Genomic DNA, 27,851 nt, shown 5'->3' on the forward strand with positions numbered 1-27,851 from the left:
AATAACCATATATCAACAGGGGTCATGTACACTAACACAGTCAGTATCAAACTAATGGTAGCAGGGTGACCCACTCAGCAGAAAATTTGAGCAGATTACTACAACCTTCAGAATCCTTCCAACATTAATGGTCTATATACCATATGTAATGGTCTTTTCCTTAGTAGAAAGACGTTCAGATGCATTTTAAATGCTTTTATTTTTCCAAGCAAGTCGCCTAAAATTAGGCTTCACTGGCCTCTATTCCACAATAATTTGATTTTAGTTCACAAGTGATACCAACAAGGGCAGATGCAACAATATATTCCTTGGTACTGTTCCATAAAAGCTGAACTCACGGCTACTTTAAATCTGCAATTTGTGTAGTTGGCTACTACTCTCTTGGCATTTTTCTTTTCTGTCCTCCAGGTTTGTCCCCCTGTTGTTTCACAGCAAGTGACCTTGGCCTGGATGTAAAAGGTCATGCTGCCAGTGCAGTATATACTACACAAAAATGGTAGCCAATACATTTCAATAGGAAAGATGGCGGTGCCCACGGCGTACCATGCGGCCAGGGATCCCCATAACGAAGGCCTCAATGATCTACAACATGACCCAGCAAGGTACTATTTCTACCCCCTCAGAACGCCAGGCGCCAGTTACATAGCCCCCTGTGGGGACAGGAGAGGAAGACAGGGCACAAGGGCCGGGTACCTCACAGGTCAGGGGGATCTTTTAGGAGGTATAGGTCCTATTATCCCCAAGAGAGGGCCCACATCCCCCCAAGGCCACCAGGGGCAAGGGGGGGGGGGGGGTCACATTTACTCACCCTACCATGGACTGAGTGGGCTCCGCTCCGGGCAGACCTCCTCCCACCCGAAGTGGGGGGTGCTACCAGCCGAGGGGTATGCTGCGACTCAGGGGATTCCAGGTTGTCGCGACCCGGCGAGGCATCTGCTCGCAGGTTCGTCCCCATCCTGAAAGGGGCACCATCATGGCGGGGCCTAGTGCGGGACTCTAACCTGCTCACGCTCGTAGGCCAGGGTGGGGGGACCATAAGGATCTAGATTATCCAGTGCGAAGCCCCAGCCGGCATTGCTTGTAGATCACAAGGAGAATCCCCCTGGACATTAACTAGCAAGTGAGTAAAGAGAAATAAAATATTCTGAAAATAATAAAAAACTGAGATTGAATTCCCAGCAGGAAACCTAGGCCCTACTCCTTCTCTAGGCAGAAACAAAGTGGTTTGCTGAGCTGAGTATGTGTAGGTTATGCCTGTGGAGACAGCACCGTGGGCGTGCACATTAAAATTTTTCCTGTCTAGACTACTCCTGCAGGGAGGAGCATAACCCATTCAGCTAAAGATGATGCTGCGTCTGTCAATGGACGATAGAGAAAGCTTGAGCACTCCTATGGGGCAGTCCCTGGGGGTATACTCCCACTTCCTGCTATCTATAGGTATTCAGCTTTGTAACATTCAGTGTCTGAAGAAAAAACAACCCAACTCCTAAGAGGGGCATGTGCTGTGTCCGTCAATGAACCTCAGACAAATGGATTTTAAAGTAAGTCAAAAATCCCATTTTCTCTTTCGTTCATTGACGGACACAGCTCTTCATCTTCATGACTGTAGGGACATCCCAAAGCAGTGTTTAACATGAGGGGTGGGAACAGCAGAAAAAACAAACTTCCCAAAGACTAAACACAGCCAACCAGGTAACTTGGAGCTTAACTGTCAACAACTGGAGCTCACCTGAAAAAAATACCTTCAATGAGGACAAGTCCTCTAAACAGCAGCCTGCAAAACTTTGCGGCCAAAAGAAGCATCCGCAGATGCCAACACATCCACTTTATAAAACTTTGGGAATGTGTGCACAAGCGACCAGGTGGCTGCTTTGCAAACTTGCACCACTGACGCCTGATGACAAAAAGCCCAGGAGGCACGAAGCGCCCGAGTAGAGTGTGCCCTGACAGGGAAAGGAGTAACCTGACCCTTATTAGAAAAAGCCTGAACCACAGTCTGCCTGATCTATCTGGAAATGGTCGCAGCAGAAGCAGCCAGCCTCTTGAGAGGTTCATTCGTGAGGACAAACAGTGAGTCTGACAGGTACACCATGATTGCTCGAACCACATCCAGGGAATGCAAAGCAACTTCCCTAGGATGCTTAGGACACAGGGAAGGTAATACAATGTCTTAATTCAGATGAAAATTGGAGACGACCTTTGGAAGGAACGATGGACATGGTCAAAGAACCACCTTATCTCTGTGAACAACTAGATGAGGTGAACGGCAAGACAGCCCAACCAGCTCAGACACCCTGTGCGCCGAAGTAATAGCCACCAAAAAGGCCACGTTCTGGAATGTAAGCAGGGGAATCTCAAAGTACACCTTCTAAGTACGATGGTAAATTTTCCTGGAAGTAGATTTTCTAGGTTTAAAAAGTGTAGGAATCATCGAATCAGACAACCCTCCTTCAGCACCTGGCTTTCAACAGCCAGGCTGTCAAAGCCAGCGACTGTAAAGCAGGATGGAACATCAGTCCTTGAGACAGCAGATCTTCTCAGAGAGGGAGTCTCCAAGGAACATTGGCGTACCAAGATCTGTGAGGCCAGTCTAGAGCCACTAGAATGACAGGAATCCTTTCTGCTTCGATCCTGCGCAGAAGTCACGGCAGAAGCTTGAGGGGAGAAAAGGCGTATATCAGATGATAGTGACTCCAGGGAGCCACTAGGGCGTCTGTGGCGTCGGCTAGAGGGTCCCGACACAACTGAACACCTCCGGATGAAGTGACTATTCTCCTTGGTCCATTGCCTGTCAACTAAAAGAGTTCGCCTGCCAATTTTCCACCCCTGGAATGTGTATAGCAGAGAGGGCTGGAACGAACCGTTCTGCCCACCTTAGAATGCCGGCTACTTCCCGAGCAGCCAGAACACTTCTCGTGACCCCTTGGTGATTGACATAGGAAACAGCCATCGCAATGTCAGATTAATCCATATCGGACATCCCTGGAGACAAACTGTTCAATGATCTAGGAAAAGCCTGATCGCTCGGAGCTCCAGTACATTGATCGGTAGCCTGGATTCCTCCAGAGTCCAGACTTCTTGAGCACAGTCCATGCTGAGGATGCCTCCCCACCCAGATAGGCTTGCATCTGTGGTGACAACCGTCCAGTACAGGGGGAAATTTTCCCTGAAGAAGTGCCGGAGAGCGAAGCCATCAAACCAGGGACCCCCTTGTTCCCCGTCTCAACATGATCAGATTGTCCAGAGACTGAGAATCCTGGTTCTACTTCAGCAGAATCTCCCTTTGCAGAGATCTTGTGTGGTACTGTGCAAACGGAACGGCCTCGAAGGTAGACACCATCAGGCCCAGCACCTGCATGCAAGTCCGAAGAGATGACCGTCTGCTGGACAGCAGAAGCTGAATCGCCTCCTGAAACTTCTGAAGTTTTGCCAGAGGGAGAAACACTCTGACTGTGGCTGAGTCCAGAGTCAGTCCCAAATATTCCAGGCTCGTGGACTGGACCAGAGCAGACTTCTGAAGATTCAGAATCCGACTTAACTCCCTCAGCGTTTGCAGAGTGATCTCCAAGTTGGCCAACAGAGCAGTCTGAAACTCTGCTCGCAAAAGCAGATCGTCCAGGTACCCTAGTATCATGATCCCCCGCTGACACAGTAATGCTAGAACCGGGGTCAGCACTTTTGTGAAGATCCGAGGAGCGGAGGTAACATCACAAATTGATTATGCTCTTCGCCCACTGCAAATCAGAGGAAGAACTGATGGGCGATACAAATGGGGATGTGTAGGTAAGCGTCCTTGATGTCGATGGATGCGAGAAAGTCCCCCTGATGTAGGGATGCTACCACCATGCGAATGGACTCCATTTGAAACTTCTGTACCCGCACAAAGCAGTTCAGTGCCTTGAGGTCTAGAATTGGACGCACCTTGCCCTTCTTCCTGGGAACTTCAAATAGGTTTGAATAGAAACCTTGAAAGCGTTGCAACATCGGAACCGGGACAATCACTCCTTGAGACAACAAGTCTTGCACTGCCTCATAGAGATCCTGTAAGATCCGGGGATAAGTGTTGTTTGGAAGGAAAGAACCTTGCCGGCGGGTATGATCGAAAATCGATCTTGTAGCCGGATAGAACAACTTTGTGGACCCACTTGTCCTGAATTAGGAAGGTCCACAGGTCTGGAAAACAATGAAGATGCCCCCCCACCCCTGAAACTGAGTATTTTTAGTCCGCAGGCCTGGCAGACCCCGCTCTTGGTTTGCCCAACCAAGAATTCTTGGAACCCCAATTGGAGGCCATAAAGGGTTTAGATCCCTTGTCCTGAGGAAAGAAAAGGCCGCTAATGAGCAGAAGAAGAGGGTCCACGTCTGCGACGGGACCCCTTACCCTTGGAAGCCTGAGGAAGAAGAGTACTGTTCCCCCTGTGAGGCCTTTGATGATGTCATTCAAGGAAGCTCCAAACAAGCGATCTCCCACGAACAGAAAATTGGACAAGGCCTTCTTAGAAGCCTGGTCCGCGGACCAGTACTTCAGCCAGATAACTCGCCGCAGGACCACCACAGAGACAGACTGAAAGAAAGCAAGGGAGCAGCCTCCAAAAAAGCATCACAGACGAACTGTAGCCCTTGGACCAGATGATCCCCCAGCTCCACAAACTCAGGAGGGAGCTGTTTCTCTCCATGGTCCCGATGTAAAACTTTTGCCCATTCAGTCATGGCTTGTGACCAGGGTGATGGTAAACACTGGCCTAAGTGCCGACCCAGCCAAAGTGAACATATGGTGGGTCAAGGCCTGTGACCTCCTATCAGCCGCATCAGAGAAGAACGGAGACTCTTCTACCGGTATTACCATGGCTTTACTCAACCTGGAAAATGGGGAGTCCACTACAGGAGGTACCGTTCACTTTAAGGAGGGACCCCTCATAAGGGTACCGCATTGCAAAATGCTTAGGGATTGCAAAGGTGCATTTTCGGGACCCCCACTGTTTTAAGACAATATCATCACAGAAGGCAGGAAAGGGGAACACCCTTGCTGCTTTGGAAGACCTGTGGGTGCCAAAGGTGACCCGCGCCTCTAAAGCTGCATTAGTCGCATCTTCCATATGTAAGGTTTCCCGCCCTGAACCAATCAGTGCATCCACTAGCACCTTTTCATGTGCGGCTAGAGGAACAGAGGAATCAACCTCACTATCGGAGCACGCAGGGTGCGTGGACGCAGACCCTGAAGGGTAACTGGCATCTGCAGCGGCTGATTCAGACCGTAGATCTGAAGAGACATAGGAAGCAGGTGAAGGCGGGGGATGCTTTTTGGTAGCCTCTTTGCTCAGGCCCAATCAACTTTGGACACCAAGGACTCCAAGACCGCCATCAGCGCAGCCAGTTGTGGGACCCAGCAGCCTCTGAGAGTGGATCAGGTGGTGAAACATGTTTTAGTGACTCCATGAAAAGAAAAGAGAATCTGCATCACAAGTGTTAAAACACACTGTAAGGGACATCCTATCGCGCTGTCCGCACCACAAGGCCCAGCATAGCACTACCACTGTATGGCAGCAAGAGGGAGAGGGAGCCCCAGGCACTCACCACCACCAGTCATCTCACAGTAAGCTCCTGCACACCGCGCTGCGATCAGTAAAAGGCATGCTTGGCTATTAGCAGTAGAGGCCGAGGACTTCCCACCGCGGAATTACCGTCCATCTGAGCTCCAAAAACATGGCCGCCGCAAATTTGAATGGGAAACTACAGGAAAATGGCCCACGTCTGCCCCAAAACCCGCCAGGGGTAGAGGGGGGACAGCTACTTACCACACCAGGAACAGGGTGGGCACTGCTCCGGACAGGGCACTGGTCCATTGTAATGGAAAAATAGCTAGGACCAGAGATCCCAGCAAGGATATAGGTCCTTACTCCTGACTAGGCAAAAAAAACTGAATACCTATAGCAGGAAGTGGAAGTATACCCCCAGGGACTGCCCCATAGGCGTGCTCAAGCTTTTCTCTGCCTAGTTTCCTACTCTTGTAGGGAGCAGCATAACCCTACGGTCATGAAGATGAAGAGCTTTGTCTGTCAATGAACGAAAGACAAAAATCTTATGGTCGAACAAGATAGACAAGAGAGCGAAATGGTTTCATATTATGGCACTTTTGTTGAAAATACAGGGGCCATGCAAGGTTAGATATAGGGCTAAAACAACTAGTCGATTAATCGACAACTAATCGATTATGAAAATAGTTGTCAACTATTTTCATAATCGATTAATCGGTCAGCCGATTAGTTGTCCTGCATACAGAATGCATCATTTGTTTACATATCAGAAAATACAGTGCAACACACATACTTCTCAGTACACCGTCCATACATGTATGTAGATGGCAGAGAACTTGTGAATGTGTGAGGAGCAATGCCTCATGGGAAATGTAGTCTTGGGCAAGAGAAGAAAACAAGTCATTCTAAAGGCAGAGGTTTTTTTTTTTACTTTGCTATAGGGACACTCTGTACAGTACTATACTTTGCTGCTTCCTTTAGGGGCACTTTAAAGGCAGAAGGGGCCAGAAGTGCCTGGGGGGGGGGGGGGCAGAAGAGGAGAATCAGTGCTGCTCTGTGCAAAATCATTACACAGAGAGGTATTGTAAAAAGAAATAAATAAATCCAACGTTTACAATCACATTAAGGGTTCTGTGCAGGGAAGATGAGCATCTGAACCCAGAGAAGGTGGAGCCCGATAGACTAGAGGTGATATAAGGCATTACAATTACATTTACAGTAAAAGTTTACTAGTATTGTGCATTTAAAATTATTATATCCATTAAAAAAAAAAAAGTCTCAGCTTTTAGTACTACTATAATATAAAATTGTTATCCCCCCCCCCTCCACCCTTCATATAGCTTCATGTCTGACTCCCATTTAAATTATCCTGCATATCCGACTTCCGGGCATATTTTTTTATATACATACACATGATACAAGATATAATACTTTCACAGTAGAAATTATAATTATATTACAGTAGCAATATCTGCTGTTTTTTTTTTTTACTATAAAGGGCTATTTTTTTTTTTTTTTTTTTTTAACCCCATCATGACAGGTGATAAAAAAAAAAAAAAAGCATGCTGCTGCTACTACTAAATGTCTCCTGCTGTCCATTCATGTATTGGATTTTTGGACAAAAATATTTGCATCTATAGTTGTACAAAAAAGATTTGTATATTCGTTGAATGGACGAGTGTTTGAAAATTCCACTTGCTTTTGCTTTTAACATTCAATGTTAAAATGAATATAACTTCTGAACAAAAACCACATACACTATTTGAAGATTTGTTTGATTGAGAAGTTTTCTATTCAGTTCCTTCAAATTTTCCTGTCACTGTGGTTTACAACGAACACCGAATAGACCCCACTAATGGTTAGAAAATCAGATGAATGTTTTTAAAATTTTTTAAAAAAATGTAGTTTGTGTACGGCCAACATAAGTGACAGCAGGCGCAGGGAGCTTGTATGGAACTACCTGCCTATTAATAAGGGAGTCTATCATGAATATTTACCAATCCGGTCTGAAATTTTGCAAAACAATGTTTTAGGTCTTTTAAAAATATTGATCTCTGAGTCTGATATGCACCACATTTAAACATCTAATAATACATTTATCTGCCTCAGAGTGGATTAAATATCCAACTATATAGCTGGATATTTATATTTACCACTGCCTATAGATAACTAAATTATACAGCAACCTTTTTTTTTTTAAGGTTTTTATCCGATTAATCAAAACAATAATCGGCCAACTAATCGATTATGAATATAATCGTTAGTTGCAGCCCTAGTTTGAAAGCTGTAATTCTTGTAGCATGAGCATGCAAAACTGTCTCCCTTGCAGCAGCAAGTCTTCTGTGTCTAAATCCAATAGAGTTGGTCAAATAATTTTTCTAGAATGTACTAAAAATGTTTTCATCTTGCTGTAGTGGAAAATCATTCAAGCTGGGATTTTATCATACACTCATACAAGATACCTGGCAACCTAGGGTCGAAAAGTTATTTTATTTTGGTCCTATCAAGACTGAAATGAGAAAATGGACTGTTTGGGTGATTTTGTTTCTAATTTACTTTTTAAAAAGCGACTTGATGCTCCAATGTGTTAATCCCGCATGAATGATTCTGGATAGACTCTGAATGACAATAAAACATCTTTTAACTAAGGGTGAAACTCTTCTATGTTAAACATCAGACAGGAATTCAATACTAATTCTTCTTCAGTCAAGGGAAGACCGAGATATTTAAGTGGAACTGAAGAGAAATTAGACAGTTCTAAACAAGACCAGACAGCTTATTTCCTTCGTCTACAGGCCCAGGTTCACTGCGAAGGTCACCACAGTGGGCCCCCTAAACACTAATGAAAGCGCTGAAATTCTTATTTCAATAGGACATTTTGTTGCTGTGATTAGTATAGTGAACAGATTATTGCAACAATGTCAGGAAATGTTTAAACTGTACGTGAACCCAAATTCAATTTTTTTAGTATGTTTTGCATTATGTCTCATTGTATACAAATTTCACAAAAATCAGAGAACATTCTTAATAATCTGTTGCAAAGTTCTTTACCTGAAGATCCTGAAGTAACAATACTTACTGTTGCTGGCTGACAATGCAAAACAGCTAGATCACAATTAGCAGCAGCGTTGTCAACCTGCAGTGCAAGCTCCTTCAGTTGGCTGTTGGGTTTCTGATTTGATAGGAAGTCCAATGGCAATAGCTTAGAGTTGTTGGCCTACAAAAAAAAGATTTTTATACTTACCTGTAAAATCCACTTCTTGGAGTACATCACGGGGCACAGAAATCCCTCCCCTCTTTTGGGGGTTCAATGGTTGCTACAAAACTGAAGTGCTTCCTGTATGGGAGGGGTTTTGTAGGGGAGGACTTCATCTCTGTTTGTTTCTTCAAGTGTCCATTCACCGTTAGGTGGCGCATAACCCAGGTAGTCATGATTTATAGAAAGGAAACCAATATCTTCTGCGCTCGAGAGAAATGTGCGGCCACAAACAGTCAGATGTCTTCAACTGGTTGAACTCCCTCACAAGCTGTGCTGCCACTCATGATAGGTTGGGGAAATCCAAATGGAAAACTGTAAATGATAAACAACAGAGGACGTGCCAGCCTAGCGCATTACCTTTGCAACAATTTATTATTAAAAGAAATATAGGTATATACTCACAGACAATGACATGAATCAGGCATATAAAGGTCCAAGGGATACTCCGACCAGTCTAGTCTACTAAACAAGTCCCAAACGTGAGATGGAAGTCAAAAAATAGCTGATGCGTTTCGAAGGGTATCCCCTCTTCCTCAGAGCTCTGGACTTTTATATACCGGATTCGTGTCATTGTTTGTGAATATATATCTTTATTTCTTTTAATAATAAATTGTTGCAAAGGTAATGCGCTAGGCTGGTGCGCCCTCTGTTGTTTATCATTTACAGTCAAGATTTAAAACCTGCTCTGTATCCCGTGATGAACGAAAAATAAATTGATATTTTAAATGCAAATTTACACAATTGAAATGTAATCACAAAAAACACTGTGGGCAAAAGCAGTATCCTCAGCGGCCCTTGCATCCAGCTGGGTAAAAAACTTGTAATGGTGTGTACCAAAGCCAAGGTCACAGCCATGCATACTTGAGCCACTGATGCCTGATGACAGCCCAACACTTCTGGTAGAGGGAGCTTTCACTTGAAAAGGTGAAACCTTAGGCTTGAGCAATAAAAATGACAAATCCACAGTAAAATGGTCAACTTCGCAACCACCTGGCCCCTTCCTAGGACCCTCAGGAAGACTGAACAATGAATCCAACTGCCTGATTGCAGCAGACACATTTAAATACATTTTGACAGCCTGAACCACCTCTAATGTGTGAAGGGCTTTGTCCCCTGACGACTGAGGCCTGGGGAAAAAAAAAAAGAAGACACTGGAGTGAAAACTGAAGTACTTCCTGTATGGGAGGGGTTATGTAGAGAAAGACTTCCTGTCTGTTTCTGCCAGTGTCCAATCACCTATAGGTGGCGCATAACTCAGGTAGTCATGATTTGTAACCTGTATGTCCCGTGATGTATGAAAAAAGTGTTCTCAATTTGGGATCTCCAGTTAAGAAACTCTTCAACAAATTCACAATTTGCTTAAAAAAACTGTATACAGTGAGGCATAATGCCAAACATACAGAAAAATAAAGGTTTTACATGCACTTTAATTTTTTATGATATATTTGTGATCATCCTAACACACCATTATTCTATGTATGTTTTTTTCAGCCATACTAGCTCAATGTACAAGCGTACTCAGGTTCTGAAAGTGTCCAACAGCTCCTATGCAAATACAACAACTTTCAAAAGGAATGTGATAGAATATAAGAGATGCTGTTGCTGATTTCGAAGGTGCATGTCCTCAGGACTCCTAGCAATTATATGCTTGTTCAGGGCATTTAATACACTAATCAGTGAAGGAAAAAAAACCTAATGAAACATTTGAAGCTTCAAACTCAAAAAATGAGCCAGGAATAACAGATTTCACATTCCTATACTGACAGATTCCTTTTTAGTCGCCCCTGACCAATTTACATGGAAAGTTGTGGGAGTGTCAATGGGCAAGCGCAGAATATATAAATATATTTTATTCTCTTTAAATAATACCCAGCCAGCATCATAGGATATTCTACAGACAGCAAAACTAAGGTCAATCTTTTCCTATAGGGATTGGTGTTGCACTGAACACAAGGAGTAATAGCAAGTTAAGTTTGCTTAAATTACATGCCTTTCTTTTTTTAAATTTTATGGAATTATCCACCTCCCGCACATCAGTCAAAGCATGTGCCTGCAACATTTTGAAAAACTTAAAGTGTCACTAAGCCCACATAAAAAACTAACAATAAATGGTGTATTACAACTGTTTATACTCAGTCACTATGAGATTTGTTTTCTGTATTCTGCAAAAAACCTGGTTGATCCTGCTGCTCTCTATCTCCACCTTCTGTCCATGTCCCCAATGCAGCTAGGGATTTTGCAGTGTTGGCAGCTTTGCACATGCTCAGTTTTCAGTGAATTTTTTTATGCTGAGCATTTCCTATCACATCTGAGCAACCATTTGTGACTATAGAGTCACACATGTGGGCATATACACAGTGGTAAATAACAGCCCACTCCCTCCCTCCTTCTCCATGCCTACTAACCAGTTAAACACAATTGGGGGGAGATATTTCAAGAAGATTGATGGAGGCTTCACCTCCCTTTTTTCCCTTTTATTCTAAGACACAGGCCGAAGGAGCTGTGACTGGCAGACATCTGCCCACACCATATTATAGCCAAAAAATAATAAAGATTTGATTTAAAATATATACTTGTATGACAATTTAAAACAGTTTATTGATATTTTTACTCTGTATTCCAAAGGCTGTTTTTTTTTTTTTTTTTTTTTTGAACAAGTGACCAGTAGCAGAGTACTATTGCAAAAGGAAAAAGAATGGGAGCTCTTGCTGGGGGATGGGTCCCTTGTTCCAGAAATTATTGATAGGTGAGATGTTAACCAGACTGATAGTGAATGTTCCAAAAGCACAGTGTTAGTGCTATCATCGAGGGTAAGCAGAGTAAAGAGAAGGCGCCACTCAGTGAATCAGTAATAACAAATTTATTAAGCTCATATCAAGACTTACATAAAAGCAAAAAGTGGAGCATCATGACCCGGCGTCCTTCCTAATTCACTGTGTACCCGTTGTGGAAGCTGCCAGCAGCCTAAACCAATCCAGGGGCTGAATCAAAGTGTGGCTGCGACGAACTGCATACCTCACAGCCGGTGTCCCTGACTTATTGGCTCCATTTCCTGTTTCCCCTTTGTTAATTGATACTTCCGGCCAGCGCTCTTAAGTGTCCTGCGTCTGGCCGTGTATTCTATTGGTCTGAAGAAGGAGCTGTTGTGAGCATGCTCCGAAACCGGTAAACGCCCATTCCACCGCACATTGCTCGTCTACGGCCGCACGGTCCTTGTGTGAGGTATGCGGTTCGCCGCAGCCACACTCTGATTCAGCCCCAGGATTGGTTTAGGCTGCTGGCAGCTTCCACAACGGGTACACAGTGAATTAGGAAGGACGCCGGGTCATGACGCTCCACTTTTTGCTTTTATGTAAGTCTTGATATGAGCTTAATAAATTTGTTATTACTGCTTCACTGAGTGGCGCCTTCTCTTTACTCTGAGTAGCAGAGTGCTAGAAGCTCCTCCTGCTTATGTTTCCCTGCAGACAGGCAGGGAGAGAGCTGGGTAATGTGACAGCTGTATAATTATTTAGGAAAAGGGTACTATTTTTAAAATTAAATTAAATTACAGTGCCACCATCCGTATACAGAAATGGAAGGGACAATGTATATTAAACAATGTGTGCTTAGTATCACTTTAAAAAGAAAAATAGAAAAGCAACTGTTAAAAGATAGCAACACTTACAGAGGTGATACGTTAACTGGACTTGCCTCTACAGAGTCAATAAACGCAAACCATAATTAACCTTTCTAGGATTAATGTGTGAACTGCACCCTCTAATGGCAGCTGGGAGATGTTTTCTGTGCAAGAAATGAAGATGGAAGGAAGATGCAGGCCCTGGTGTCTCCAATGCACGTATCTCTGCATTTCACAGAATATTTAACTTAGGCTGCAGGGCCAAGCACAATAAAATGATCTACACATTAAGCACAATTATGCTTTCATTAAAACATTGTTGATGGGTTTCTCACTTGGAAGAGGTGAGACATTGAAGAAAGACATGTATCAGCGACTTGATCTATGCATCCCGTCACCCTAACCCATCATCCTAAAACTCTAAGAATACACAGACCTTTATGTGAACATAGGAGTTTTGAAAAAATTAATTGGTTTCTTATTATATCAATTTTATAAGGTGGCCTTGTTCTATGACAAGGCTAATATATCAGACCACCAATTTGCTTATTTTTTGTTTTCTTGAGCGGGTTCAACCTCTTTAGGACATTATACATAGGTACTAGGGATGCACTGATACCAGTTTTTTAAGACAGAGTACTGGTAATTTTTCTGAAGTACTTGCTGATACCAATAACCAATACCTATTTCCAGCCCAGGTTCACATATATGTGAACTGGATGCGTTGTGAACCTGACATGTGAACCAAAAGGCTTTTCTATGGAGCCGGTTATGTTCTGGCCGGCCACAGGCCGATTTCAAAAAGAGTCCGGTACAATTTTTAGCCCAGTTCAGGGCGATTTCCAATGTCATACACTTTAACAATTCGCACCTCAATCACAGCTAAACCGCTGAACGAAGTCAGGCCAGACAGGACTTGAAATCCTGCTGCAAACCGGCCCCACACATATGTGAAGGTATCCATTTTAGTGGTGGAGCATTTGCACAAGTACTAATGCAAATGCTTAGTATAGGCACCGATACCGGCGCAACGCTAATAGGTACACAGTATGGCCAAAAGTTTTGGAACCTCGACCATCACACCTTTGCGCTTGTTGGAATTCTTATTCCAAATCCATGGGAATTAATATGGAGTTGACCCTTTGATGGCTATAATAGCCTCATCTCTTCTGGCAAGGCTTTCCACAATATTTTGGAGAGCTTGTGGGAATGTGTGCCAATTCAACCAAAAGAGCATTTGTGAGGCCAGGCAGTGATGATGAATGACAAAACAGGTTCACACTTGACTTTCCAATTCATCACAAAGTTGTTCAGTAGGGTTGAAGTCAGGGCTCTGTGCAGGACACTCGAGTTCCTCCACACCAAACTCATCAAACCATGTCTTTAAGGAACTGGCCCGGTCATGCTAGAACAGGAAAAGGCCTTCTTCCCCAAACTGTTACCACAGTAATGAAGTGCACAATGGCCTACAGTGTTTTTGAATGCTGCAACATAACAATACCCTTCACTGGAAACACTTGAACTCAATCTGCATATCCACATGCTTTTGGTCATATAGTTAGGTGTGATGGTCAGGTGTTCAGAAACTTTGGACCATATAGTGTATCTTATGGCACTTTTCCACTGCAAGTACCGGCTCGGCTCTACTCGGCCCTGCTTGGCCCGGTTTGCTTTTCCACTGCTGGTACCGCATGGTACGGTGTTGGAACAGTTCGGTACGGTACGGTATGGTTTGCTTTTCCACTAAAGTAGTACTAAAGTTAAGTGGGTGGGATAACAACGGGGTGGGTGGGATTCTCTGACCAATCAGTGGCTAGTAGTGACTGCATGCAAAGGATTGTGGGATATGGTACCGGTTATGGTACTTGTTGGAACCACAATCGAGTAAGTACTGTTTTTCAGAGCCGTACCGTTCAGTTCCATGCAGTGGAAAAGCCCCGCTGTCCTGTACCGAACCGAACCGTTCCTACACTATACCATGTGGTACCAGCAGTGGAAAAGCACAAAAGCGAGCCGAACCGTTCGGTTCCATGCAGTGGAAAAGCGCCATAACTAACACACAAATTATTTGTTAAACAAAATCTGCTTCTAATACTACTGCATGGACCACACTCTAAAAATGTATTAAACTGAGCTCCAGGAAGTATTATGTTCTGATAAAAAATTATTTTGGAGAAGGTCATCTAATGGTCTAAATTTCCCTGTCAAACTTACCTTGGAAGAGGAGGAGTCACACTCTTGACAAATCCACCCATACCCGGTTTGTTTAGGAGACTTTTTCAGAGGTGGGTCGAGGCAACCAAAGTGGTAGCAAAGCTTACATTCATCACACCTGCAGGAGAAACACGCAGATGTTACTGGAGAAGCCTAATTAGCCTAGCTGCTAGTCAGTAATAAATCCAAAGTGTACTGTGGGCCCCACAGTGTGGCACAAGTACCACTCCAGTGTAGTTGTTCATAAGGGCTAGAAGACTAACAACAGACATATTTGGTGTAAGCTAAAGTCAATTTAGCAGAGCAACCTCATACCAACTGTGAAATACGGTGGTCATTTTTTTATGATTTTGGATTGCTTTGCTGCTTTAAGCCTCAACTATGAATTCTGCATCGTATTAAAGTGTGCTTGATGAGAATGTGAGGCCATCAGTCTGAAAAGTTAGATCAACTCCACTTTTGTTGAGAGAAAAAAAAAATAAAATTCTCTCTGGTTGATCTATGTACATTGCAAGAAATGTACCAAACTTGGTTGCAGAATCCTACCTTTTCTTATTCTGAAGAAATAGCTGTTTGTCTGTGTCAATGTGCAAAATGAATATGGATGGGAATGGTTTCATGATTATAAATCAGCTGCTGCACTTGCATGGCTCTGAAGAGAAAAATTGCCGGGTCTGACACTGCACCCATTCAGTTCAGTGGGACATTTTTGTTGCAGGGGATGCCTGAAATCTGACTTGTATCTAAGTGCAGACTTCTAAGAAAATCAGTGAGCCAATCACACAAGAATTTACATATCGGGAGGGGGGGGGGGGGTTTGTACACCATCTGTCTACAGAAAGCCTCCAGGTTGCCATATTGCATTGAATTCTACAGAAAATGACAACGCTGCAGATTGAAAAGGAAAGGTCATTTTTAATAACATTTAAATACAATATGACTTGTGCTGCAATTGCATATGCTATATTTTATTTTATTTGCAATTTTTTTTCCCCACAAAGTGGAGAAATCCTTTAAAGTTGAACAGGAAATTGATTTTTTTTTTTTTATGATAATGACCTGAAGCACACTAGCAAATATACCAAAAATGGCTGTACTAAATAAAAATAAAAAATTAGAATTTTGCTACTGGAGGCAACACCAGCTTCTGAGGCCAAGAGTGTACACCAAATCATTACATCTGATCATTTTTTGTTGAATAAATGATTAAAAAAAAGAAAAAATTCAAGCATATCAGTTTCATCTGTAGGCAATGTTGGAATGATGATCTAATATTCCTTTCAACTATAGTAAATATGTCTATTTCCTCATTGTATCATACTATTTCCACAAAAGGTTATGTTAACTGCCTAAGGTCCAGCCTATAGCAATTTTTCTGCTACAGGGCGACACCTGTGCGCCGGATCACATATATATATATATATATATACATGTTATCCGGCTCTTCTGGGTGGGAGGCGCGCCGGCGGCTCAATCCTGCTGTGATCACACACAGTGGGAACTGAGCACCGGGTACCACGGACTTGATTTCGATCAGCGAGGAGAGAGGCAGGACATCGGTCTGCCTATGTAAACAAGGCAGATCACCGTTCTGACAGGAGGGAAGAGATTACATTTGTTTAATTTCTTCTGCAAGTAAAAGCACTTCCCACAGTATAGTAAAACTCTGGTTAGGCACACAGTTAACCCTTTGACCGCCCCTAATGTTACCCCTTCCCAGCCAACGTCATTAGTACAGTGACAGTGCATATATTTTTTTTTTAGCACTGATCACTGTATTAGTGTCACTGGTCCCCAAAAAGTGTTCGTGTCAGAATGTCCACCGCAATATTGCAGTCTCGCTAAAAGTTGCTGATTGCCGCCATTACTAGTAGAAAAAAAAATATATATATCCTATAGTTTGTAGATGCTATAACTTTTGCGCAAACCAATCAATATACGCTTATTGGGATTTTTTTTTTACCAAAAACATGTAGCAGAAAACATATTGGTCTAAATTTATAAGGAAATTAGATTTATTCAATATTTTCATTTGATATGTTTTTTTTTTAGCAGAAAGTAAAAAAGAATGTTTTTTTCTTCAAAATCCTCAGTCTCCTTTTGATTACAGCACAAAAAATAAAAAACCATAGAGGTGATCAAATACCACCAAAAGAAAGCTCTATTTGTAAGAAAAAAAGGACATATACGTTTTTTTTGGGTACAGCATCGCATGACCGTGCAATTGTCAGTTAAAATAATGCAGTGCAAAAAATGGCCTGGTCATTAAGGTAGGTAAATCTTCCGCATGTCAAGTAAAAGTTTTCTATAGCCTTGAGAATTTTTTTTTGGACCCTAATGCATTAAGGTTAAAAACTGTGTGTCCAGGATACCCCTCCTATACTTACATGAGCCTGGTTTAGATCCAGCGCTGTGTAAGAGAGCAGCGACTCTCCCTCCTCACTAGGCTGAATGATAGCAGCAGGAGCTGGGGGGGGGGGGTATATATGGATGCAGACGGCAGTGTTCTGCAGCGAGGTCACATGAGGACCCCACAGGCAAGCAGCTTGCTAGAGGGTGACACAGAAGGCAGGAGGAAGAGCCAGGAGCGCCGGTGGGGGACCTCAGAAGAGGAGGATTGGGGCTGCTCTGTCCAAAAACAGAACAGATAATTATACCATGTTTGTTATTTAAAAGTTGAAGGCTTATAATCACTTTAATTTCATATTGAAAGGGGACACTTCAGCAAACAAGCAATAGCAAAAAAAAAAAAATTCTTAAAAAAAAATAAAAAAATCCATAAAAAAAAAAAAAGACACAAGCAAAGTACTAGAGCAATAATCCGGCACTGGAAAAGGACAAGCAAAGTGTTATATATTTCAATATTGTACAATGAGTTTCAGAAAGGTCACTGTGCTGGAAATATATGTTGCCATTCTCAGTCTCATTACACGGTGAAATCTTTATGCTGTACACATCACCTCTCTGTGCCTGTTAATAAGCCCTGGAATGATGTGCTTGGCCTACTGTAATCTACAAAGCTCTCCGGCACTCCTCTCTGTCAGATCCCTGCTCAGTTACTGCAAATAATTAACTTTCAGGTACTATTACTCTGACAGGCTGCATGGAGCACATATTAAAGGAGAACCCCGCTAAGCTTTAATTGCTTCTGAACCAGGTCAGTAAAGGACACGTGCCTAATGTAATATGAGACTTCATACTAGTTTGATAGCTAAAGTGTACAGGTTTTTTTTTTGTGTAGGACCAAGTGGGGAAATATCTTCCATGTTTTATCATCACTAGACCTGTAAGGTTATCCTACTGGTATTGCTATCTTAACCACTTGCCACCTTGCCAATTCTGAAATTTCTGTAATACATGTAAAAATCAGCATTTTTTGCTACAAAACTACCTAAAACCTGCAAACATTTTATATATATATATATATAAATTAATTTTTTAAGCAGAGACCCTAGAGAATTAAAAAAGGTGTGAGTTTCCATTATTTTATGTCACATGGTGTCAAAGACCCAACCAGGACAGGGGCTTTTGGAGGGGACTGCAGGGTAGCCTCTTGCCTTCCGACTATGGGCCCTGGCATTTGAGGGAGCTCTATTTCTATTTTTTGGGAGGTATATGCCTGAGGGACCTTTGGAGTGCTTTTATTGCAGATTCAGGTCCATGTCTCCCTGAAAACACACAGTCTCTAGGAACCTAGGACCTGGATACAGTCTTGGGAACCCTGTGCCCAATTCAGCACCCCCCCCCCCGACTCAGAGACTCTAAGCAGATGATTATAATCAGCTTAAAACAACCTTTTGCTGAGGTCTCCTGCTGCTATGTGTAACCTGTTTATTAAAGTTTCTTTACCTCATTGTACAATTCCCCATTGTGTGCCTCCTAGGTGTGGTTTCCCATTGTTAATTGAGTTACCTATTGTTTCTGTCTGACTGTTAGTATTGTGTCCACTTAACCTTGTTGCCAAACTATTGTGGGATCCCTGATTAAGGCCCCTTTCAAACAGGCGGACCGTTCAGATCCGCCTGTCCGTTTTTTTGGCGGATCTCAATGGTCCCCCATGCATCCCTATGGGGCATCGGATGTCAGCGGAGACATGTCCGCTGACATCTGATCTCATCCGTCAAACCTGGACGGATGAAACCCTATTTTCCATCCGTCCAGCGGATCAGATCGAATGGGAACAGATGGGAACAGATGAGAACGGACAGACGGTCTGTTCCCATCCGATTTCCCCCATAGAGATGCATGGGGAACTGACAGCTGTGTCTCCGCACACAGCGCAGAGACACAGCTGTCATCCTCCTGCTCAGCGGGGGATCGGCGGATTGCTCCCCCGCTGAGAAAAAAGGAGTCCATCCGACGGACGGATAGTGTGAAAGGAGCCTAATCAAGACATTGTCTGGGTGTTTGGCTGTTGATTAGCTTACAGATTATGTTAGCCGTTTATGAGATGTACTGTTAGATGTATTAATATCACTGTTTACAGTTTGCATTGATTAGGATAATGTAAACAAGCTCTTCCATGAAATTGTGTGGTATGTATTTTGTGTAAACTTACAATGAAGTCAGTTACAGTTTGCACCTAAGCTAGTGTTGTCTAGTTCTTGGGTGCAATTCTCAGCTATAATACCTGGTTCCTGGTTCCAGAGTGGAGGAAGCAGTATCTTGGTGGAAGCACCCAGGCTGGGTGCCAGGCAGTCCGTCACACACGGCATTTGTGCAGCCGTTTTTCAAATGCACAATTTTACAAGTTTTAGTGCACACAAACACAATACCCATTTTTTTTTTTGTGAAATATAAAAGATGATGTTACGATGAGAAAATAGATGCCAAACATGCAATCTTTAAAATTGAGTACGGCCGTGGAGCTGCGCCAAGAGGCTTTAAAAGCCTCTACAGGTTACCAGTTTTGTTACACAGAAAGTCTGCAGCTAAAATCTTTGCTTGAGATCTGTTTGATCAGATGCTTGTACAATCCAGTAACTGCTTGTAAACATTAAATCAGAGCTGGAAGTGACAAAAATCTTATTGCTTCCAGTTTCTGATCTCATAAAGAGGGAGCATCATCATCAGATTCTCTCTCTCTGTTCAGTCTATGGGAATCCGCTGGTCAAAGCGGCCCCGGGCTTCCAGATCAGCCAGGCGAGCCTGGGAAAGGCAGTAGCAGATGAGGGAGTGGGTTAGCTCCTTCTGCCACCTGTATAAGTGATTGTGTTGCTATAGAACTACTCAAATCACTTCTACTGTAAAGGGAATCGGCTTCTGAAAATGTTGAAACCAGAATGATGCATGCATGTGCAGGCATTTACCGGTAAAACCACTGAAACCCTTAGAACAACATATGATGTCCTATGGTTGGGCAAGGGGTTAAAGTATTGATGTTTATGTAAGTGATCTGGTTCCCATGCAGATGGCTTCTACACCCCAGAGGACCTCCATGGCCTTCTTGGCTTGCAGTGTAATGCAGGAGCCTCCAAACTATGGCCCTCCAGCTATTTCTGGAAATATATATATATATTTTTTTTTTTTTTGCATACCTTTAAGGGAAAAAATATATACAACAAGATTGCCTTCATGGCAAGTTTCAAGTGAGAACACTCGGCTCACTTCCCGCTGTACTAAGTGGACCTGTAATTGTTGCATGCTGTTTGTAAAAGGGTGTCAAGCACCAGAGATTCCAGTGACAACACAGCGAATGCTGATCGATTATACCTGGCCGGGTAACTGGCAAACTGGCCTTCTACCTGGAACTTTGTCAGAGACCATCTCATAAATATCACGATTTGTCATGCGGGCCTCTCCTTTACTTCATCATTTATACTACAAGATGACAGCTGCAATCTGGGAGCATGCTAGGGGCCGATGCAATAATCCAAGAATACAGTTACATATGTATTTTGTCCAATAAATATACTCTTAACTGCTGCAAAATGTATATAAATCCATTTATCAGAGATGGCAGGATCTCATTTAGCAAACAAATTCATGCTGACAGACAGCCAGATTTCAGATACAAGAGAAGAGAAGATGCATCCAAATAGCCCAGATGATTGGCAGTGTGCCCTTGTTGGATGACATTCTCATATTTATACATCCTCTCTGTGACATCATGCACCCTCCTTTTTCTTATTAATGTTCTCTATTTCAATTTTTTAATATGTGACCTTGTGTTACAAATCCAATTTATTTTTTTGTATATATATATATATATATATATATATATATATATATATATATATATATATATTTGTAAAATAGATAGGCTTGATGTATATAACCATAACCAAATCCATGAGTGGTGATGTTTTAAAAGTTTTGTTTTGAGGTATACATTTAAATGATATACCATACCAGAAGTGAAGTCTGTAATTACATGTGCAGGGGGCAGATTTATGTTTTATTTTATTTTTTTTATTATTATGCTGTTTCCTGCTTTGCAGTGCTATACACTGGTTGTCCTTTAGAGCCCGTTCACACTGGGGCGACCTGTCAGGCGACCTGGTCGCCTGACAGGTCGCCATAGGTCGCCTTCCATAGAGAAGCTGTGGACCCGTTCTAATACGAGCGACACAAGTCGCTCCGACTTAGAAAAAGGGTCCGGAGCTTCTTTGGGGCGACCTGGAGCGACCTGCATTGACTTCAATGATATGAAGTCCGTGCCGGCCACTCCGAGGTCGCGGTGCGAGCAGCGCACCGTGACTTCACAGGTCGCCCCGGGAAGTAGCGTCGCCCCAGTGTGAACGGGGTCTTACTGCTGCTTCTTGCAGTCTTTAAGTCAGTTGAATCAATAAAAAATGGACTCCCAGGCTGCCTGATATATTGACAATTTTGAGAGATTCAGTTGAGTTGCTATAAATTAAGGACTTGAAAATAGGGGCTACCTGTATTAAAACATTAGGCAAACAAGACAACATGGGCTGCACTGAGCATGTCTTATACAGAGAAATATTAATCCAAAGTATAGCAGGCAACGACTATAGGTGAGTACAGAAGCCAAACATGTGACAGATCTAGCGGAACCACTGCACCAAAGAGGTAAGAAATACACATGCAGGAAGTTGCAGGATAAAACATGACACAACCACTTTAAAAAGAGTACATACTCACATGCATGCTTACCAAAAAGGACCAGACCTTATCAAAATAAAAATGCTATTCTTCATGGGCATTACGGCTTCATCACTTAGATTGCACTTTATTATTAAATGTTATCTGATAACTAGTTTTTTAAATAAAACTATACATGCTTCTATAAAGCCCTGAGAGAGGGAGCTCTATGCAGATATATAGTCACTCCTAAGGCAAATATGACTTTGGGGTTGAATTACTAGGCAAATAGACTGTGCACTTTGCAACTGCAGTTGCGCTCATTTTCCCCAGACCCTACTGAACGTAGTGAAGTTCTGCCGATTTCCATCATCCAATTATGTGCAACCAAAAATGCTGTTTTTTTTTAAATTTTCCTTGCACCTGATTGGGTATTATATAACAAAGTGAAACTTCAAAACATTCACTACGCTGTGGGGAAAATGAGCGCAACTGCATTTGCAAAGTGCGCATTCTATTTGTCTTTAGTAAAGCATCTCAATTGAGTTGTATCATACCGGCTTGTGAACTGGATCAAGTTTCCCTTCTCCTTTTGTTTGTTCTTTCTCTATAGTTTGCTCTTGCTTATCCTTTTATTACTAAGATATTGCTCTTGGAAGACTTACTCATAATGTCTTGCTTTTTTGACATCTCCCTCAGAGAAGAGAACAGGTGCTACTTTATTACTTTTTTACCCATAGTTGCCCTTTATATAAACCTGACACATTAAAAAGCAAACACCCTGCTTAACAGCAGACACCAAAAGATGCTTACAATGATACGTTATCTAGAAAAAAAGCCACTTCTGTGTTCCACTCTGAACTCGTTTTAGTGCTAGGGACCAAACGTTCCAAGACTGCTTGGCTAATCTCTATTAAAAGAGTATTTTATTTTTTAGAGAATCATACTTACCTAGGTGGATGCAGCATTGCTCCGATGCTGCATCTGTCCCCCGCCGGCTCTAACACTGAGACCTGAGCTATCAAACACCACAATCACTCCGTTCTCAGAGATCAGTGAGCAGAGAGCTGGTGACTATCAGTCACCAACTCTCTGCTTTGCCCCCCCCCCCCATGCTCACTAGAGTGCTGGGCTGTGGAAGGGGGAGGGAGTGGCCGGCTCAGGCTCTTAAGTAGCTCGCTGAGAGGCTGAGCTGGATGCCGGTCCAGGGTTGCATCTGTCCCACGCCGGCTCTAACACTGAGACCTGAGCTATCAAACACCACTGATCACTCCGTTCTCAGAGATCAGTGAGCAGAGAGCTAGTGACTATCAGTCACCAACTCTCTGCTCCCCCCCCCCCATGCTCACTAGAGTGCTGGGCTGTGGAGGGGGCGGGAGGGGCCGGCTCAGGCTCTAAGTGGCTCGCTAAGAGGCTGAGCCGGATGCCCAGTCCAGGGATCTGGGCGGATCCTGAACATATGATTGCGATCTTTCCCAAGTCTGGACTAGCTCTGTGACATCAGCTGACAGCGGGCTTCAGCTCAAAACGGGTCATAGCAGTGCGGAACTGCACTCCTGTGATCCACAGAAGAAGTACAGCCAAATGAGCTCTGCCTGTACTTCTCCTTTAACTGGTTCCCCTGGCCAATGACAGAATGGTCATACTGGCCACCCAACCCAGTTTCAGAGGGGTGCCTAGCAGTAGCAGGGTTTCCAATCTTAAAAAGGTTGAACTTTTTAATGATTAAAGCAGCTGTCAGGTTCACTTTAAGAATAAACATTGAATGCTCCTATACTTCAAAACCGGAACGCATTGTCACCAGGTCAATAGTACGTTGCTTTTTCCTATGGAAAATTAGTTAGGAGTTGATCGATACAGTTGATCCCGATTGTACAATGTAAATGAGATAAACAAGATAATGACTAAGACAAGAGGGAGTGCAATCTAATTTTATTTACAGAGCTCGGAAAAGCCATTCAATTTCATTAGACGATTGGAAATCTTATCAGCAGGCTTGCAGAAGGCTAAATGCGCACACAGGGGGAAGGCAGACAGCTTGGACAAAACAACCGACGAGCCGGCTACTCAATATAGTCTGTGATGGCGGTGCTGCAGTACTTACGCTCATGATTTTTAAAGGGAGACGATTGTGTTGTTGAGTTATTGTTGTAATGTTTACCTAAAAGTACTTTGGTTGTGATTTGTGCTCTTTTGCAACCTGGCTTTGTTATATTTTTAGACCCTACACAGACTTATAACTGCTCTTCTGAAGGTTATTTGTATGTCAGTCAGACACTTGACCTCCAGAAGATTTAACCCCCCCCCCCCCCTTATGACCAGGCATTTTTTGCTTTTTGGCACTGCATTACTTTAACTGACAATTGCACAGTTATACAACGTTGTGCCCAAAAAAAAAAAAAAAAAAATGTATATAATTTTTTTCATCTAAATAGAGCTTTCTTTTGATGGCATTTGATCACCACTGCTTTTCTTTAATTTTTGCGCTATATATGAAAAAAGACCAAAAGTTTAAAAAAAAAAAACAAACTTTTTTACTTTCTGCTATAAAAAAATATAAATAAAAATCAAATTTCTTAATAAATTTCGACCAATATGTATTCAAAATCCAAATAAGCTTACATTGATTGGTTTGCGCAAAAGTTAAAGCGTCTACAAACTATGGGATATATACTGGAATTTATTTATTTTTTTATACTAGTAATGGCAGCTATCAGTGACTTATAGCGGGACTGTGATAGTATGGTGGGCATTTAGATACTGACACTTTTGACACTTTGTGGGAACCAGTGACACTAATACAGTATTCAGTGCTAATAATATGCACTGTCACTGTATGCATAGAGGGAGGAGATGTCCTTCTCTTTGTCACTGTACTAAACACTGGCTGGGAAGGATTTAAACATCCTGGGCGATCAAAGGGTTAAATGTGCACCTAACCAGTGTTTATGTGTGTTCTGTGTGCTGCATTCACTAAGTGCCAGTTTTTACTCCCTGCTTTGCAGGGAAACAAAAACTGCCACATCCCCACTGATAGGACAGAGCTCTGCATTGTTTACATACACAGAGCTCTGTCCTGTCTTCCTTCTTGATGATCAGCAGGTGGCAGCGATCATCCATTGGCCTGAATGACTTGTGCTATGACTAAAGTGGGAGCGCCCCCTACCCAGAAAAGCAGAATCACGTATATAGGCATGATTTTGGGCAGCTGGCTCGCACTGTAGCAGTAAAGCTACAGTGCGCGGTCGGCAAGTAGTTAAAGTGATACTAAAGGAAAACAAACAATTTACTTGCCTGCTCTGTGTAATGGTTTTGCACAGAGCAGCCGCGATCCTCCCCTTCTTGGGTTCCTCACCAGTGCTTGGGGCTCCTACCCCCTGCCAAGCGCCCCCCACTGCAAGCCGCTTGCTATTGGGGCAGTTGTGTATGCTCAGTCCCAAGCCCCGCTTCCAATGTCACTGGCTGTGACTGACAGCAGTGGGAGCCAATGGGTCCTGCAGCTGTGTCTGAACCAAGGAGGAGGGAGAGAGAGCCAAGATAGCAGCTGCTCTTGTGCACATTGCTGGATCAAAATCGGGCTAAGGTAAGTATAGAGAGGGGCTTGGGGATCTGCACACAGAAGGTTTTTTTACCTTAATGCAAAGAATGCAAAATAACAGACCTACTGGCCAGATCATGAGATGAAAATAAAAGGAATGTCTAAAAAAGAACATGAATTCAGCCATTAAAAACTAAGAATCGGTAAGCTGCATTATAATAAATGTCTGCTTTTGTGTTCAATACCACTTTAATATTTCTATTCTAAGCACCAGTTGGTTGCCTTTTCTATATTTCTATAAACTTCTCCCAGTCTTGTTTTTTTAATGTCAGGCTGCTCGAAATTTTTAAAGCCATTTCTTATTTTTTTCAATATTTATTTTAGTCCCTTCCCTGTCAAGCGCCAGTACAATATACTTTTTTTTTTACCCCACATGCCCCAGCATGGGATGGTGAACTCTGCAGGTTTGGACTCCACATTATTCCTTCATCATAAAACGTATGTCAAGGCATAATTGTAAAAATAAAAACAAAAAAAAACTTCTGGAATACATGCACATTTCCCCATATTTTATCTATTTAAACAAGCTACAAGTATAGAAAAATGCTGTTGATGTGTTCCCAATATAGTGAGCTCCTACCTTTCTCTTTTACACAACACAGCTCTGAATTCATAAGCACCTGATGTGAAAACCTGTCTACTTAATTTCTGATGGATTAAAAGGAACACAGGTCTCTTCTTATTTCCTCTCCACCGCCTTATCATCTATCCTGCCTCTTATTATTAAGGATTTATATAGCGCCAACAGTGTGCGCAGTGCTTTACAACATGAGGACACCACAGTACAATTCAATAAAGGAGAAATCAGAGGATCCTGCTCATTAGAGCTTACAATCCAAAAGAGGAGGGTCAAGTGATACAAAAGGTAATCACTGTGGTGGATGAGCTGATGGGGAAAACAAAAGTACAGTTTTAGGTGGAGGAAGGATAGGCTTCTCCAAAGAGAAAAAAAACAAAAATTGGGAAAAAAGCGCTATACCAAAGCAGAGTTATGACACCAATCCTCGAATGATAAAAAAAAATGTGTTGATTGAACAAACCACGGCATACAGAGGCAGGAGGTAGCCACATAGAGCGTTGCTAACAGAGATAAAATAACTCGAAGTGGAGGCTACATAAGTGACAAGGTAACTCCAAGTTGTTAAGAAGACCAGCTGGGGTATAAGATGAAAGGTAGACAAAGCCAGACTCCAAAGGGAGGTCGTGGATCAACACAGAGAATCTGTGGTACCGTTGGTGGAATCCTATCTGTAGGATGTAGCCTGCCCGGGGACACCAAGACAGATGGAGATAGCTGGGGCACTCGGGACTGACAACCGCTCCACGGAGGAGGCTGCTTCCGTCGCCCGGAAATGACATCATGAGGCTGGCGGAAATGGATGCTGGTGGCTGCAGGTTAAGGGTGGCGCTGGGATGGAGCGCTGAACCAAGCCAAGCTTGTAGCCAGTGGAGAATAGACTGAAAATCAAATTAAAGCCAGTTGCAAGGACTACATGTTTCGGGGCATACTCCCTTCTTTAGGCTAAGCAATGCCTAAAAAAATTGGGCTATCTTTATCTGTCTTGGAGGCTGCATCGCTACAGACAGGATTCCACCAATGGTACTGCAGATTCTCAGGGTTGATTTATGACCCACCCCCCCTTCTTTATAGTCTGGCTGTGTCTACCTTTCATCATTTAGCCCAGCTGGTCTTCCTGGAACAGCTTGGAGTCACCCTGTCACTCATGTAGCCTCCACTTCCAGGTACTTTATCTCTGTTGGCAACACTCTACGTGGCTACCTCCTGCCTCTGTATGCCATGGTTTGTTCAATAAACACATATATATTTTTATCCATCGAGGATTGGTGTCATAACTCTGATTTGGTATAGTGCTTTTTCCCCAATTTTTGTTTTTTTTCTTCTGATCTCATTGGTTATGAGTCTGGGATAGCAGCAACCTTTCAGCAGACTATATTTTCCCGGTTAGATGATGGCTTAAGCGCCTGGACATTTGTGTGTTCCTCTAAAGAGAAGGGTTTCAGAGATCGCATAATAGTGGATAGAGTTTGACTGCCCAGGGTAGGGAGTTCCAGAGAAAGGGAGAGGCCTGGGACAAGCATTGGGGTCACACATGGGAGGAGGTGACACAGGAACTAGATGGCAGGAGGTCTTGGAAGGGACGAAGAGAACGATTTGGTTGGTATTTTGAGACCAGGTTAGTGATGTAGCTAGGGGCCGATTTGTGGATGGCTTTGTAAATTGTTGTTAGCATTTTGAATTTAATTTGTTGGTTGAGTGGAAGCCAGTGGAGGGATTGATAGAGAGGGGTGGCAGACGATGAACAGTTGGTACAGTGCATGAGTCTGGCAGCAGCATTCATTATGAACTGAAAGGGGAATATTCTATTTAAAGATAAGCTAATGTAGAAGGAGTTGCAGTAGTCAGGGCAAGAGATAACCAGAGTGTGAATTAGTCCCGGTTCACACTGGGGCGACCTGTGAGGCGACCTGTCTTCGCTGAAATAATATGAGCATCTTCATCTCCATAATCCCTCTTGTGCACAGGCAGAGAGCACAGGAAGTTATCAACTTCCAAGATTT

The 27,851-nt window shown here is 43.0% G+C and overlaps 1 protein-coding gene across 1 annotated transcript in view; it reads right to left on the bottom strand.

Moving 5' to 3' along the window:
* Positions 1 to 27,851, bottom strand: part of PHF14 (PHD finger protein 14) — a gene marked incomplete at its 5' end in the record, with an annotated part of 389,174 nt that overhangs the window by 104,306 nt on the left and 257,017 nt on the right. The window contains one exon of the mRNA XM_082258885.1: positions 14,627 to 14,744. Within this exon, the coding sequence (XP_082115011.1) occupies positions 14,627 to 14,744 (118 nt within the window). The remainder of the gene's footprint in view (positions 1 to 14,626; positions 14,745 to 27,851) is intronic.

This window comes from Pelophylax lessonae (assembly GCF_965119305.1).
Source record: "Pelophylax lessonae genome assembly, chromosome: 5".
Classification (NCBI taxonomy): domain Eukaryota; kingdom Metazoa; phylum Chordata; class Amphibia; order Anura; family Ranidae; genus Pelophylax; species Pelophylax lessonae.